Genomic DNA, 16,453 nt, shown 5'->3' with positions numbered 1-16,453 from the left:
ACAGTAGAAGACAACAGAAAATGAACTCATGGCATCTTTGGATGTTTCTTGTCTCACAATATCATGTCAGGGAGTTTTACTTTTTTGTTTGTTTCTTTGTTGTTTTTATCTTGTTTTTTGTTGTTTTGTCTTGTCTTCTTATTTTTTTCTTCTCTCATTTTACCCTATGGGTTCTTTGAGTATGTGCAATGGCTATCACTTTATGTTTTGGTGGCATCGAGTGTGCAGCCATGTGGGTCTCTGATTCATCTGAGTTTTCTTGGCCTCTTTCCTTCTCTTTATTTCTTTTGTTCAATTTAATGTGTTATTTTTTATTTTATCTTAGTATATTTTCTTTTCATGAATTTTATATTATTATTATCCAATAGGAACCTCATTGCTTTCTAGTGAGAGACAGAAAGGTGTTGGATTCAGATGTGTGTGAAAGTGTGTGTGTGTGTGTGTGTGTGTGTGTGTGTGTGTGTGGGTGGGTGTGTGGTGTGTTGAGTGTTTTGTTATGTGCATGTGTGTGTATAAGAGTCTTTGGAGGCCCTAAGAAGGCATTAATCCCTTGGAGCTACGATTACAGGTGGTGTGAACTACATTTTATGAGGGCTATGTATTGAACTCAGCCATTATGCAAGAGCAGCACACAATTTTGTCTGCTGAGACATCTCTCAGGCTTCTGCAACATTCCGCAATATCTGTTTATCAAAACATCCTTCTATCTCATGAGTTCTACTCCTCTAACTCCCAGGATGCATCAGGATTCTCTAGTCTTCCCCCTATAAGGGCTAGCATTGTTTTGCATTCATCTGCAAACATGAGTTCACAAGCTTCCTACAGATTCTTTCAATATTCATGTGATATCAAAGTCTTACATTCACTAAGATATCAAAAAGAAGCCTCAGATTTTATTTCAAATCTTATAGTATATACGAGACAAATAGAACATTACCCCTATGCCCTAATGTAGAACAGCCATGTCTTGTAAAAATAGGTGGCTAAGTGGAAGATTGTGGGAGACAATGTAGATAAAAATAGTATACATGACACTGATAAACAACATCATTAAAAGAAACAGTGAGAGTCACTAGCTAACGAATAATCTTTCATTGTATCCTAATAGGTTGTTCTGTACCAACATTACATGTGTCATTTAAAATTTATGAAATGTGAGTTCTGGAAGACGATCTCTCCCTTAACTTTTGAAGAGAATTTCTCTCTGGTCTTAACAAAATGATGTAGCACTTGGGGACAAAGACACATCCCAACAAGCCTGTACTGGAGGCTAAGATGGAGAAGACCTCCACAGCCACCATGACCTTGCCCTTGGTACTGTGGTAGACAGGGAGAAAAGTGACCCAGACACTGCAGAACAACAGCATGCTGAATGTCAAGAATTTGGCTTCATTGAATGTGTCAGGGAGATTCCTGGCCAAGAAAGCCACAGTGAAGCTTCCCAGGGCCAGAGAGCCCAGGTATCCTAGGACAGAGTAGAAAGCAGTTACTGAGCCCTTGTTGCACACAATGATGATGTGGCCATGCTCAGAGTGTGCATCAATATCAACAGAGGGAGGAGAAGTTCCCAGCCAGATTGCACAGAAAATAATTTGGATGATGGTGCAGAATGGAATGATGTAGGTAAGTACCCCTGATACCAGGAGCCACTTTATCCTTATTCCAGGAGTAGTGATTTTGAAAGCCAAAACCACAGTAATTGTCTTGGCCAACACAGTAGAAACAGCCACAGTGAATAAAATTCCATATGTTATTTGCTGCAGGATGCAAGTGACTGAGTTGGGATGGCCAATGAAGAGCAAGGAACAGAGGAAACAGAAGATGAGGGAGATGAGCAGGATGTAGCTGAGAGTGAGGTTATTGGCCTTCACAATGGGAGTGTCTTGGTGCTTCACAAAGATCCCAAGAACCAGAAGGGTGAATGCAGACAAACCCAAGGCCATACAGGACAGAGTCATCCCCAAGGGGTCATCAAAGGCCAGAAAGGTCACATCTTTGTACAGGCAGTGGTTCTGCTCTGCATTGGCATATTGGTCATCTGGACACTTCATACAGTGATCCATATCTGATGCAGAAAGCAAAAGTATTGTTAGTGCAACTTCAGCATTTCTTATGAACAGGTCATGTCAGTGTATTTTGGGAACTTTACAACATCCACATACTTCATTGATAAAGATGTAATTGATACTTTTCTGAAGAGCAATGCTTCCATTTCATAATGCCTATCTTCTACAAGGACAAACGCAGATCACTATAACATGAATCTTTCTGTCTGAATTAGAAGTGATGCCCTCATGAGTGATGGAGACTTGGTCTTATCCAGGATCAAACTTCTTATGGCTTTTTTTATTCCCATATTATCATCACCAAACACATGAGTAGCCGAGCAACAACAAATAAAATCTATTTTGTGTGTGTGTGTGTGTGTGTGCAAGTGCATATGTATGAGAAAGCAGTAAATGCAAAAGAGTGTTTGAAAATAATAAATGAAAAAGAGCTCATGAGTTTGAGAGATTTTCTTGCATGGGATATGTTGAAAAGAGAATGGGGAGAGAGGGAGGTTTTATAAATATGTATGAAATTCTCAAGAAAAATTAATGAAATATAATGCCCTTAGTTGTATCCTCATCAGGAAATAAGGATACCCAGCAATGTATAATATGAAATAACCCTGCTGTTAAGGTAGAAAACTCTATACACACATAGCACCTAGAAGTCTTGTATCTTATATAATCACCTTTGTGAGCACAGAGCACTTACTTCCTTCCCTAATTTCCTTCTACATGAGACCTGTGTGGGGACCTGCCACAACATTTTCCCCATGGGTGTTCTTGGGGAGTGAGGGATAAGAGATTTAGATAAAAATATAGAGGGAAGAGAGAGAGACAAAGACAGAGAGAGAGAGAGAGAGAGAGAGAGAGAGAGAGAGAGAGAGAGAGAAACACAGGATCATTTCAGTGAGGCCTAGATCTTAATCCCCCAGCCCAAAACTTTATTCAAAAGGGCTTTTTATATCAATGTCAAGGGGGGAGGCAAAAGACATCCCCCTCAGTAGATACAACTAAATGTAGACACTACCAAACACCTAGTACCCAGGGCTGAGGTCCAATCATCTTCTTATGCAGCCCTACTGGGAAAGCAAGCACAGATATCACTAGGAAACTTCTGTGGACTCCAACCGACTGAGGTTCTACTAATGTACTCAATGGTAAATTAGTTGTTGGTAAAACATCATGAACAAGACAACAGGACAACTCTCAAGTGAGAGTGGTAACACAGAATATTTGAATTGAACAATAATACCCCATTCATAAGTTGTAATTTCCACCACAGCAAGCAAGGGAAATATGATTGTAATTGTGCTAAATTGTGGATAATAAAGGAGAACAATAATGTGCTTCCAGGATTTTAAGTCATTCCATGAACAAAACCAACCTAGCATTTATGGCCAGCTATGGTTACATTTTTTGTTTGTTGTTCTTTAAGGGGCTGGAAAGATGGCTATGTGTTAAGAACATGATCTGCTCTTACAGGGGGCCTAAGTCCAGTTGCCAGAACATGTGAAGTTCCATATTACTACCTATAACTCTGGTACAAAGGGCATCAGATGCCTCCAGTGGCCATCACATGGACCTGGCCCTGTATGGACTTACTATCCTCTGCATATGCCTAATTCAAATATATATAAACATAAAGTTTTTGTTTATTTTTGTTGGTATTTATTATTATAAATGCCCTTAATAGTTATTATCTTAAATCAATTTTATTACATTCTGTTTATTTTTTACAAATATGTGTGTGTTTGTGTGTGTGTGTGTGTGTGTGTGTGTGTGTGTGTGTGTACAGTACAAAGTGTCAAGAGGGCATCGTGTAGGAGTTGGCTCCATCTCATTTCAATGGGCTTCCTAAGATGAATTCAGGTCATCAGAATTGTGGCAAGAGATTTACATGCTAACTCTTCTCACTGACCCTAAATAGCTTTTTTTAAAGATTTAGTTATTTATTATATATACAGTCCTCTGCCTGCATGTATGCCTACACACTAGAAGAGTGCAGTGTGGATAGCAGAAGACAGTCAATCTCCCTGCAGTCAACACTTACCTGTCTCATTGGAAATCTCATTTGCTGGGCAGAGGGTGCAATCAAAACAGCAGGCTGCCATTCCTTCTTGATGAATTTTAATGAATCCAGGGGGACAATCAACACTGCACACAGCAGAGGGCATCTGAGGAAAAGCAGACAGATGCTGGGCAGGAGTTTGACTACTCCTTCAATAGTTATAGCATCTCATCATGTTGAGTAGTTAACAAGTTTTCTTTCTATACATGACCTGAGTGAACACATTTCTTTCAGTACATTGTACAAGTCCACACATGAATAAGTGAGAATGAATTGATGAAGTGTTGAGGTGCTTCTGAACTACTAAAAGTTCAGGAAGATCTAGGAGTGTATGTTGTATCACCACTGGAATGCCTGAACTGAACAACCCTCCCTCCCACTGTGTAGCTTAGTTTTGTCAACTTGACACAAAGCATAGCTACAACAAAAAAGAGAGACTTAATTGAGAAGTTGTCTCTGTCTAATTGGTCTTTGGTCATATTGTTGACCAAATTTTTAGTTTTTTATTAATTCTGAGAAACACCACCACACTTGATTCCATTTCTGAATTTAGTGGAAATGCTTTAAGTTTCTCTCCATGTAGTACAATGTTTTCTATGTTCTGTTTTATAAAAAACTTATTTTGTCAAAAAAATGTCCTTTCTATTTTTCAAATGTGTTTTTTTTGTTTCTTTGTTTGCTTTCTCTGAAGGGATGCTGGACATCATTTAAGACCTTTTCTGTATCTTTTTCAAAGAGCATATAATTTCTGTCCTAGCATATATTTATGTGACATATTATAATTGATTGATCTGCATATGTTGAACCAGCCTTACATCCCTGTAGGGATTGATCTTTCTGAGGTGCTGTTGAGACCTGTTTCCTAGTATTTACTTGAGAATTTCTCCACCCATGTTCATTGATTGGACTACAGTTTTCTTCTTTCTGATTCACTGTACCTGGAATGGTCTTTTTCCTGTACTGCAGAGACTCTATTCTTTTTTATGAGTGCACTAGCAAGACAATATTGTTTGTTTGTTTGTTTTTTAAATTTCCTTGTCTGTGTCCTTTGATTAGAGAGTGGGATTCTTCAAATTCAGTTATTAATTAGTTATTTGTGATTATTGTCAATTTGTGTTTTTGTAAGTTTTGATGAATTTCAAACCTATCCTCTTCTGTCTACTGATCTAGTGTAGTCTACACATTCCTGTGACATCTACTGATTAACTTAATATTCGTTTTAAGGGAGTGTGTAATGTGTAAAGACACTGTGGGAGTGTCTTTCTTAATGATGTTCCAATAGCTAAATATTCCTGCAATTTGTGTTCACCATTACAAGTTTCTCTATCTTCCTGAAATTATGAAGGATAGCTTTGTTGGGTATAATAATTTAAGTTGTAAATTTTTTCTCTGTATGAAACACATAATTGATACTCCCTCATTTTAAAGTGTCTATGATTAAAGATACTGTGATTATGATGAGGACTTTCAATGATTTTGACCTTCTTTCTGTCTTTTAGCCTAAAATTCCTCTGTATTCTGCATAATGGAGATTTTAAGGAATATTCTAAAAAGGCAGGTCCTTTTCTGAACCTGTCTGTTGGGCACTCTGACTGCTTCCTGTATCTGGATGGCCATATTTCCCCAGAATTTGGTAAAATTTTGGCTGTCATTTTATTAGAAACACCTTTGGTCCTTTCATATGTTGTCCTCCTCTTGTGCCTGTACTTTCTTAATTTGGTCTTTTATTGATGTCCCCTAAATCTCTTGTGTTTTCTTCATCCTTCCTTATTGTTTTATCTTTGTCATAGTTTGAATTATAATTCATCTGTCTTCTTTCAAGTCTCAATAGCCTGTCTTCTACTTGAGATATTCTCTTCGTAACATATTTTATACAGTTTGCTGTGTGAATTGTTGTATCTTTCATTTTCAGAATGTTAGTATGAATTCTTCATTGCTATTGTACCTTTATTGAATTTTTGTCACATTTTCACAAAATTCTTTATTATTTGCAAGTGTTTGTGATCTAATTGGATTTTCCTTAGACGTAATTTGTATGCTCTTTGATTTCTGGAACATTCTTATAATTATTCTTTGAAGTCTTTGTTTAGTATGTCATTGAGTTCACTGTCATGTAAGCCTATGATTGTATCATTTGGAGTCCAGCTTCCTCATTGTTTGCAAGTTTCATTTCTGCTTACAATTTGCATATCTAGAATATGGCACATATTGGTTTGTTTTTAGTCCTCCCTATCCTTCTGGTTGATGTTTTGTAATGTTCTTTCAAGTTAGGCCTGGTAGAAGCAGACTTGTGATTTCATTGCTCACATCTGATCTAGTGGTACAGGCTAGTAGCTAAAAGTTGAACCCATTTGCTCTGTTCTCTGACCATAATTTTCTCATCACTGTGAAAATAGAATATTAAATCTTGATTCAACTCTACCATAGCAACTTGAGATATCACTTCAGATTAATTTTGCACACTTTCTGGAAGTAAAACCCTTTCAAATGCAACAAACAATATTGTACTAGGCAATGTAGTTCAGATACTATAAAATTAGACAAATCAGAATCAATAACTATGATATATCTGGAGACACATAATGGGATATTTTATTTTCAAATTTTCTCAAAGCCAAATTATAATTATGAGTGCCTGTCCAACCAAAGAAAAAAACAGTACAAATCTTTCTGTTTATTTTTTCATTTGTTTGTTTTTTTGAAAAGTTATGCAAGAATTAAGGTGCAAAGCAATGCTCTTCTAATGAAGGATTCATTTAGAAATTATGATTGAGGGCTGGAGAGGTGGCTTAGCAACCTATCACACTTGCTGCTCAATCTCCCAACTCCTACACACAGGCTCAAAATGGTCTTCAGTTCCTGTGTGTCATAATTCCTCTCTGGGCATACTGACATACCTAATACTCATATGTAAGAGATAGATACAGGCAAAACATCCATATACATAAAAATTCTAAAAAACAAACTTTAATTAATAAAATATCTAAGGTGGCCCATGAAATATGAATGTATTGTTAGACAAGTAGGCAGTTTAGGACCTCCTAGTCAACATACTTGAATAAATTTATAGAATATAAATTAATGACTTGCGTATCTGTTCCTAGTTCCAAATCTTTCCTTACAAATAGCTTCAGTCTTTCCAGCATGTGGATTAGAGATTCAACAGAAGAGAAGAAAATCAATGGGCAGTAATCAATGGAACCAAGAGAATATTGATAAATTTACTGGGAATAACATCAAATGTTGGTCATATCTAGTTTTATATTTGTTTATAAATCAGAGTGTTTTTGATATGATAAAAATACATCATATGTTGGTCTTAGATTTTCAAAAACTTACCAAAAAATCATATTTTTAAAATCTGAAGGGAAGAAACATCATCTAGAAGTTTAAAATTGAGTCTTTACATGACCATCCTTCTAATTTCACTAAGTCACAGAGAAACCCAAACGGCCTCACTTGACAGTGGCTACAACTCTGAAGTGTACATCAATACATTTTGGTCAGACCTACCTGTCTACTTCCTGTGGCCCACTCTATCATATCTTCATATACATGGAGCTGTTGACCATGTGGAAAATATGGCTTAAACTCGCCTATTTTCACCTTAAGTCCAACACCATGGGGGAAATTACAAATGTGGTAAATGCCATAGTCTGCTTGCAGTTTTTCTTTCTGATTCATATTTATTACATCTCCAACAGGATTAACAAAGTGCATCTTCTTCAGAAATAGGTAAAGCTGGAAGATAGGCAATATTCTTTATTCTATATTCCTTTAAGTCTGAAAATGATTTTATTTTATCCTAAGGCAAATTCATTGAAGGTGCCCAAGGGAGAAACTCAATGAAAGCATGTGAATAAATAAAATAATTATGTTCCTAGAATTTTAGTTCTCTCAGGGGGAACCATCAAACACAAACAGAGACAAACACACAAACATCAAACATAAATATGCACCATAAACACACACATACACACACACACACACACATAAACAAACAAACCAACAAACACTTCCACACAGACACCCATGCAGAGGCACACAAATAATACAGCCACACTCATTAATACACATACACACTAACACACACATACAGACAGACCTAAGCAATCAAATACAGACACACACACAGAAACACATAGGCACATAAAGACAAAAAATACACACAGAGAGACACACACTGATAAAAAACATTCACAAAGAGACACACACAATAAAAATATGCTTAGATATACAGTCATGAAAAAACACAGGAGAAAGATATTCACACATGCAAAGTAGCACATCTATACACATGCATACAAAGTCACAGAAATGCATTTAGACACCCACAAAGACACAAACACGTACACAGAAACAAACACAAAAACATACAGAAAATCAGTCGCAAATATACTCACACACAGGTACACAAGTAACTACTGAACTGAATCAGCAGTATATCTTGAATCATGACGGATAAGTTCCCCAGAGCCTACAGTGGTGTCAGAATCAGGTGTGTACACTTATGCACACCATCCCTTATAGTGAACAACACATACATGACAAATATTGGTTTCAGCATGTGAGACACTCTTTAAAGATTATAAAATTGATGGCACCAAGTACCATCCATTAAAAGATACAGTACCTGTGAGCAGTCAGAATCCACTTCTCTCAGAGTCTTGATTGGCTGGTTTTCTACTTGTTGAAGAAGCATTTCATGGAGAGCATGGGCCATAGCATACACAGCATTGTATATATCATAAGCATCATCACTAAAGGCCATGTCAAAACTCTGTAGCTTTAACCATTCCAGTGAGGCATTGAATGAGCAGTTCTGCACTGTGTTACAGTTAGATGTGGAGGCTTCACAGCTAAAGTACATCCACCCCAGTCGTTCCAGGAATAGGTCTGTGTATTTAGAAGAGTTCAATGTCTGAACAAAATTTTTTAAACCAGAAATCTCAGCATGGTGGTGTGCAAAAGAAAGAGCCCCATGGAATGAGTCAACTGTGAAGTCTCCCTTACTTGTAGTGACATCCCACTGTGAGGTGGTGACCCATATTCTCTGTATACCCTGTGATACCCACATTCTGAAGCACACAGCTAGAGTACTGTCTGTGTCACCATAAATGATAACAACATTTGTAGATGATGTCTCAATTTGCTTGTTATATACTTCAGCTCTTGAAATGTATAAGTCCATGTTGACTGGGATCACGATCACAAAGGCTAAGCAGACTCTTTGGACTTCACTTTCTCCTCTCAGATCTGAGAGAAATTGGAGACCCTGGTCATCATCTGAGATGGCCAGCCCAACCCAGTTCCAGTTGATGCGAATCATCAAAGAGACCATGGCCAGGGCCAGAGCTGTGTCCTTGGGGGCCATCTGATACAGACTGGGAAATAGTTCATGATCACTCAGGATAGGATGGAAAGGTCCATAGGTGAGCTGAAGGACATAAAACACAGGGAGCAGCATGAGGTAGAAGACTGTCATAAATCTCAATGGGAGCCCTGAAGTGTGTGAAGCACCAGTTTGAAATGACAGGAAGGGCAATTTTCCCTATTATTACAGTTATACTACACTTTTAGAAACCTGCAGAAAATCAACTTTCTACAATTTGTTCAAGGAAAATCACCTTGACTGCTAATTCTTCTTCTCATCTACATATCAAATGATGAATTGGGAATGACCCATTGAGTGGATGATTAATTACACTTGAACCTGATTTACATTAATGTGAAGCCAATCTCCCCCTTATGCTCTCCTCAGCATCAGGCTTAGCCAAAAAATGAGAAAGATTCCATAATTTACACTCAAACAACCTCACCTGTGGATATCTGTAGAGCTCAAATAATTGAGCCAGGCTCATGGATGGGGTTAACATTGGTCCTGTAATCATTACACGACATTTGGTCTTATGTTTACAGATGTAGTTAAGAAGAGGTCTATACCTTTTCATAGTAATGTATATGAACTTTTGAAATGCTTGTTTATCATGAAAAAGGTCTGTGAAGAAGTAAAATATGAGAGACACATTTGGTAGAAGATATTGATTCCTGTTGATTTCGTCCACAGCAAAAGCCAAAGGCAGAGCAAACTGTTGATTTGCTGGTGGTATTCTGAAAATAAAGGCACGGGTTTTAGTATGGATAAGGCACTATAGATGAATGCTTTGTAGTTAATACAAGGATTATCATGCGTTCGATGTCATTTTCATATATAGCTTGACAAATTCCCCTGTGTTGTCAAGTTGGCAAAACAGGAGATGCTTGAGAGCTTGAAAAAACCTAAATGGTTGATGAGAGTGGATGTCACAAAAATGAGAAATGTGTTCTTGTCCACTTTGACAGAGAATTTGATCTTGGCAATTTGAGTAATGGATTCACGTTTGATAAATGATATGTGTGTGTATCTGTAGGAAGCTTGAGAATGCAGTTTTCTTGGGGGCCAGAAGAGGAAGCTGGATCCTGCAGAGCTGGAATTTGAAGTGGTTTTGAGGTGCCTTCCAACATGGGTGGTTGAAACTGAACTCAGATCCTTTGACAGATCAGCAAGTGCTCTTAACTGATGACTCGTGTCTACAGCCCCAGTTTATTGCTACTTTCTATATTCTAGATATTCTTCAGTCTAGTGCAGCCAGTAGATATTTTTCCTTCTGTGTGTGGGCTGCCTCTTAACATCCTCATAACATATTTGAATGCAAACAAATTTAGTTTTATGCAATCACACTTGTTAAAATGTAGTCTTATTTCCTGAGTTATTCTATATATTTAAATGTTTGTTCCATGTTTTCTTTATCAGATTCATGCTTTCTGGACTTACACTAAAGTGTTTGATCCATTTGGACTTGATTTTGGAGCAGGACAATGGTTGGGAGATACTTCTTTTCAACCTCTGGTTGTCAGGTTTTCCACTAGAATTTCTTGAGTAGGCTGTCTCTTCTCCACTCTATCTATGTGGGGATTGCCTATTAAATTGAATTTGTTCCTAGAGTGTTTTTTGATAATGTTTTTCTCTTCTCCCAATTTTTTCTGGGTCCTCCTAAACTACCTATCTTCCTCCCTTTATATTGTTTTGTCCTCTATTTTTCGTTAAAAAAAAAAGAGGAGAAAAGTGCAAAGAGAATACCACAAGGGGGTTTAAGGATTTAGCTTAGTGGTAGAGCACTTGCCTAGAAAGTGCAAGGTCCTGTGTTTGGTTCTCAGCTACGAAAAGGAAAAAAAGAAAAAAAAACATAAAAATGAAAATTAAAATAAACATCAGAAACCAAATAGACATCTCTTTCCACAAGTTGATTGTGAAGTGTCTCTTATGACAATTGGTCTAGACATCAGTTTATGACTATAAAGGGATATCATTTGGAATTATTCCATCCAATTTTTTTCCCATTCTTGTTTGCTTCTATCCTAGGTCTCTGAGATATCGTGATTCTGAGTCCTGGTCCTCAAGGGATATTTCCTCTCATGGTATGGGTCTCCAGCAGTTCCATTTATCTGTTGGTCACTCCCACAATTTCTGCAACACATTTACCCCAACATATCTTGTAGGTGGGACAAATTGCAACAGCCAAACATTGAGCAGAGCATGGGGAATACTGCAGAAGAGGGAAAGCAAGGATTGTAGGACCTAGTGGTGTCAAGGTCACCACATGGAAACCCACAGAATCAACTAACCTGGGCTCAGAAGGGCTCACAGAGACTGAAAAGACAACCAGCGAACCTACATAGGACTGACCAAGACTCCATGCCTATATGTTACAATTATGTAAATTGGTCTTCAAGTAGGACTCCTAGCAGTGAGAGCAGGGGGATGTCTCTGACTCTGTTGCCTGCTTTGGGGACTCATTTCTCCTGCTGGACTGCCTGATGCAACCTTGGTGGAAGAATGGTTGCCTGTTCTCACTGCAGCTTGATATACCAGGACTCACTGATATCCATGGGATTCTTGCCTGTATCTAAAGAATAACAGTGAAGGAAGATTGGATGTGGTGAGGTTGGAGAATAAAGGAGGGGGACCTAGGAAGAGGGTAAGGAGGGGAACCTTTGGATGGAATGTAAAATCAAGAAAATAAATAAATAAAATATAATAATAAATATAAAAATTGAAAAATAAACAAATACACAAAGAAGACCAAGGGAAGCAAATTAAGACAAAACAGTCTACAAAAATACTGTTCTCTCCATTTTGTGTTATCCAACTACTTCTGTGCATGGGACTGGTTCTAAAATGTGTCTAATAATATGCTCAGTGAGACTCCACTAGAGAAAACAGATTTTCCCTTTCAAAGCAAGTATCAATTTCAAATAGCTTCTTTTTTAGGAGTGAGAATTGTTGGGCACTTGCTCCTCACAATTATGAGACACCATATGAACCTGTACCATTTGAAACTCAACAGGCCTTTGGCATGCTCACACAGTCTGGGTGAGCTTATATATGTAACAGTGTGTGGAAGACACTACTTCCTTGCAGTTATCTACCACCTTTGACTCATCATTTTGTCTGTCTCCTCTTCCACTTAGATCTCTGAGCTTAGAGTTGAAGGAATTGATGAGACAACTCACTGAAGACAATGTGCTTCAAAGTTCCTCATTCTCTGTACACTGTTCAGTTGTGGATTGCTGGGTTAGTTCCCATCTACTACAGGAAGCATCTTCTATGATGAGAATTGAGTGATGCACTGGTCAATGGTATAGCAGAATATCATTAGAATTCAATTTATTACTGTGTTCCTTAAACAGAATAATGTTACTAAATTTCCCCCTATGTCTTTGACATGTATACTCTGAAGTTCAGGGAATCTTTATCCATGTCAGGTCGAGTTCCATTTCATGGAGTGGACTTTAAATCCAGTCAGACATTGGTTGGTTAAACCCCTAGTATTTATGCCATTATTGTACTTATGTATCATACAGGCAGGTCATCACTGTAGATCACAAAGTCTGTAGCTGGATTGGTGGTTACAATTCTCCTCTGGTAGAATGCAGAATACCTGCCAGTACCATGAATGCAAGTCAGTGGTGGTGAAGGCTTTAGAGAGAACTAGCTTGACTTCTCCATGTTCATTGAAATAATAAGTGGTGTCTTCTGCAATAAAGCCTTTACAGAAACTTGTGTGGAGTAACCCATAGCCTTGGGAACAGCCAATGATGTTTGGTAGTTTCCATGGATCCAATTTGGCTAATGACTCAACAAGATATGTAACCTGTTCCTGGCATTAGATAAATATTTGGTGCAGAAAATGTCTAGCTGGGGCACTGTTCCCCCCTTTATTTGATGATTCCATTCAGACTTCCTTTACACATGTAAATATTTAGGAACCTTCGAAGTAACAGTTTATAAATAATTATTTATTATTTTATATCCTGACCACAGTTTCCCCTCCTTCCTCTCATCCAAGCCATTCCCCCACCTGATTTCTTCCCCTCCACCATCCACTTCTCCTACTTTCCTATTCAGAAAGGGTCAGGCCTCCAATGGTTATCAACAAATTATGCCATACCAAGTATCAGGAAGACTAAGCACATCCCCTTGTTAAGGCAGCCCAGGATAAATAGTAGGGTTCCAATGCCAGTAAAAGTGTCAGAGATAGGCCCTGTTCGCACTGTTAGGAGTCCCACAAGAAGACAAAGCTACAAAACTGTCACTACCATGCAGGCTTCCTGTTGTTGGTTCAGTCTCCCTGAGCCACTAAGATCCCAGGTTAGATGTTTCTGTGAGTTTTCTTGTGATGTCCTTGATCACTCTGCATCCTACGCTCCTTGCTCTCTCTCTCTCTCTCTCTCCAGTAGGATTCCCCAAACACAGAACAGTGTCTGATGGAGGGTGTAGATGTAAACAACTGTCTTATTAAATAAGAAACTCAGAACCAATGCAAAGAAGAAAGCCAAGAGGTCAGAGCTAAGAGCTAAAACCTTACCCTTCCTCCTGCAGTGGTCCTACCTCTCCAAAAGAGAGCTACTTCCTGTGATAAAGTCTTTATGTAGACTTTCTATTCTGCCCTCTCATTGGTTGTAAACCCAACCACATGACCCCCTCGTCACTGCCTGTCTGTACAGACCTCCAGGTCTTCTATGGTTGGTATTGAGATTAAAGGCGTGTGTATCCAATGCTGGCTCTATCCCTAAACACACAGAGACTTACCTAGCTCTGCCTACCAAGTGATGGGATTAAAGGCATGCACCACCACCACCTGGCTTTCCTATGGCTTGCTAATACCTCTGACCCCCGGAAAACTTTTTTTATTAACATTCAAATAACATTTTAGTACAAATAAAATATCACCATAGGTGGGCCTCTGGCATTGTTCTGGAATTCCTTTTGAAAAAATTATTACAACTGAAAAAATACCGCATAGTTCAAATGTGCTATGATTTCATTATCCATTCCTCAGTTGATGAGGTTCTAGGATGCTTACAATTTCCAACAATTATAAATAAAACAAGAGAGAAAATGATGAACAAGTGTCTGCGTAGCAAGATGCAGAATACTTTGAGTATGTGCCCAAGAATAATATCGCTGGATCTTAAAGGAGATAGATTCACAACCTCATGAGGAATTGTCACACTGGTGTCCATAGTGGCTGCACATGTTTTTACCCCCACAAGCAATCAATAAGTGTTCCCCACTCCTGGAATCCTCACCAGCATAGGCTGTCATTTGTTTTATTGATCTTGGCCATTCTGACTGATGTAAGAGGAATTTTCAAAGGAGTATTTATTTGCATTTCTGTGATGGCTAAGAATATTTTCTTTAAGTGTTGTTCAGACATTTGTGTTTAATCTTCTGAGATCCCACTGATTAATTCTTTACCCCATTTTTAATTTGGCTATTATTTCCTTGATGTTCATATACATTTGTGATACTAATCCTTAATGTTCGGTTTCCTACCAATATTGGTTGAGGAGACTGAATCTTCTACACCGGTTGTTGCTGAACCCTTTGTCAAAGCCCAGTGACTATACTCAAAGAATTGAATTATGAGTTTTCCATTTTGCTTTCTTGAAACATTTATATAATACCGAGTTAGCACTGTGGTCCTCTGTTACTATTGCCCAAGGTTATAACTTGGACACACACATTGTGGTAACTCCAGCATTGTTTCCTTTATTCACCTTTGCTTGGTCTATCTGGAGTCTGATTTTTATGTGAAATTTTGCTTTGTTTTTGTCTGTGTTTATTAGTTATGTTTCAATGGAATTTTGATGGAGATTGCATAGAATCTTAGATTATATTGGTAATGCAACCAAGTATTAATGTACACATTGATTTTGCAAACCCATCAATATGTCAGATAGTTTCATCTTCCATTGTCTTCTCTTTCTTTCCTTACAGTTACAAAATCTTCACCATGAAGACCCTTGAGTTCCTTGGTTGCATTTTTCTCAGGTATTTTATTGTGGGAAGCTATTGTAACTGTGATTGCTTTCTTGACTTCTTTTCAGTATCATCATTCCTTGTACACAAAAATGATATTTTGTATCTTGATTTTGTATTCTCCTCTATTCCTGATTGTATACTTTAGGTCTAAGACACACTCAGGGAGTGTTGACCACCTCATGTACAAGTTCATATTATCTACTGGTGAAAATGTTTGACTTCTTTTCTTGATTCATTCAGTGTTTTTCTGGGCTTATTGTTTTAGCAGAATATGAAAAAGATTTACCTTTGTGATACATAAATGAGCATCTTCCCTCCTTCGGTGTTTTTAAGGAAAGGTTCTCAGATATCCTCCATTTGGAATAATGCTTGACATGGGTTTGTCCTATGCAGACTTCATCCCGTTGAGACATTATCCTTCTATCCCAAAAGTTTTATGGATACTGTAGATTGTCAGATGCCTTTTCTGCATCTGTTGAGATGATCGTGTCATGCCTGCCTTGTCTATTAAAGCTGTCTGTGACATTCACTGAGTTTTGGTGTTAAACCATCTTTCCAACCCTAGAATAATGCTACCTAGTCCACAGTGGATCTTGCTGACACATACTTGAATTTGGATTGCATGTATTTTCTGGAGAATATTTGGTTTAAGTACATCAGTAATCTTTGCCTATGATTGGGTTTTCCTTTATTCTGTTTTGATGATTCCTTATCTGGTTTTGGTGTCAGGGACATACTGAGTTTTTAAAATATCATTGTTTCTATTACTTTCCTTTCAATTTCTGAGAATTGTTTGAATGACATTCTTGTTGCATTTTCTTAAGGTATCTGTAGCTGGAGTTTTTTTGCCTGGTCCACAGTCAATACAAATCTCTGTCATCCGTCAGTCCCACAGCCACTCAGACCCCAACAAGTAAACACACAGAGACCTGTACTGTTTACAAACTGTATGGGTATGGCAGGCTT

General features: G+C 37.9%; 2 protein-coding genes across 2 annotated transcripts in view; one reads left to right on the top strand and one right to left on the bottom strand.

The window, feature by feature from the left end:
• The window catches only part of LOC131893928 (vomeronasal type-2 receptor 116-like), a 49,683-nt gene extending 37,531 nt beyond the window's left edge, over nucleotides 1–12,152 (top strand). Inside the window, exon 2 of the transcript XR_009374771.1 lies at nucleotides 11,522–12,152. The gene's annotated coding sequence lies outside the window, so the exon portion shown is untranslated. The remainder of the gene's footprint in view (nucleotides 1–11,521) is intronic.
• The window catches only part of LOC131893939 (vomeronasal type-2 receptor 116-like), a 64,235-nt gene continuing 48,927 nt past the window's right edge, over nucleotides 1,146–16,453 (bottom strand). Inside the window, exons 3-7 of the mRNA XM_059244086.1 lie at nucleotides 9,939–10,230; nucleotides 8,753–9,556; nucleotides 7,633–7,860; nucleotides 4,102–4,225; nucleotides 1,146–2,065 (exon numbers count right to left, since the gene is read on the bottom strand). Of these exons, the coding sequence (XP_059100069.1) occupies nucleotides 1,146–2,065; nucleotides 4,102–4,225; nucleotides 7,633–7,860; nucleotides 8,753–9,556; nucleotides 9,939–10,230 (2,368 nt within the window). The remainder of the gene's footprint in view (nucleotides 2,066–4,101; nucleotides 4,226–7,632; nucleotides 7,861–8,752; nucleotides 9,557–9,938; nucleotides 10,231–16,453) is intronic.

The sequence above is a fragment of the Peromyscus eremicus genome, chromosome 1 (assembly GCF_949786415.1).
Source record: "Peromyscus eremicus chromosome 1, PerEre_H2_v1, whole genome shotgun sequence".
NCBI lineage: Eukaryota > Metazoa > Chordata > Mammalia > Rodentia > Cricetidae > Peromyscus > Peromyscus eremicus.
The sequence above is the reverse complement of the archived record's forward strand: the minus strand, read 5'-3'. Positions and strand labels throughout refer to the sequence as shown.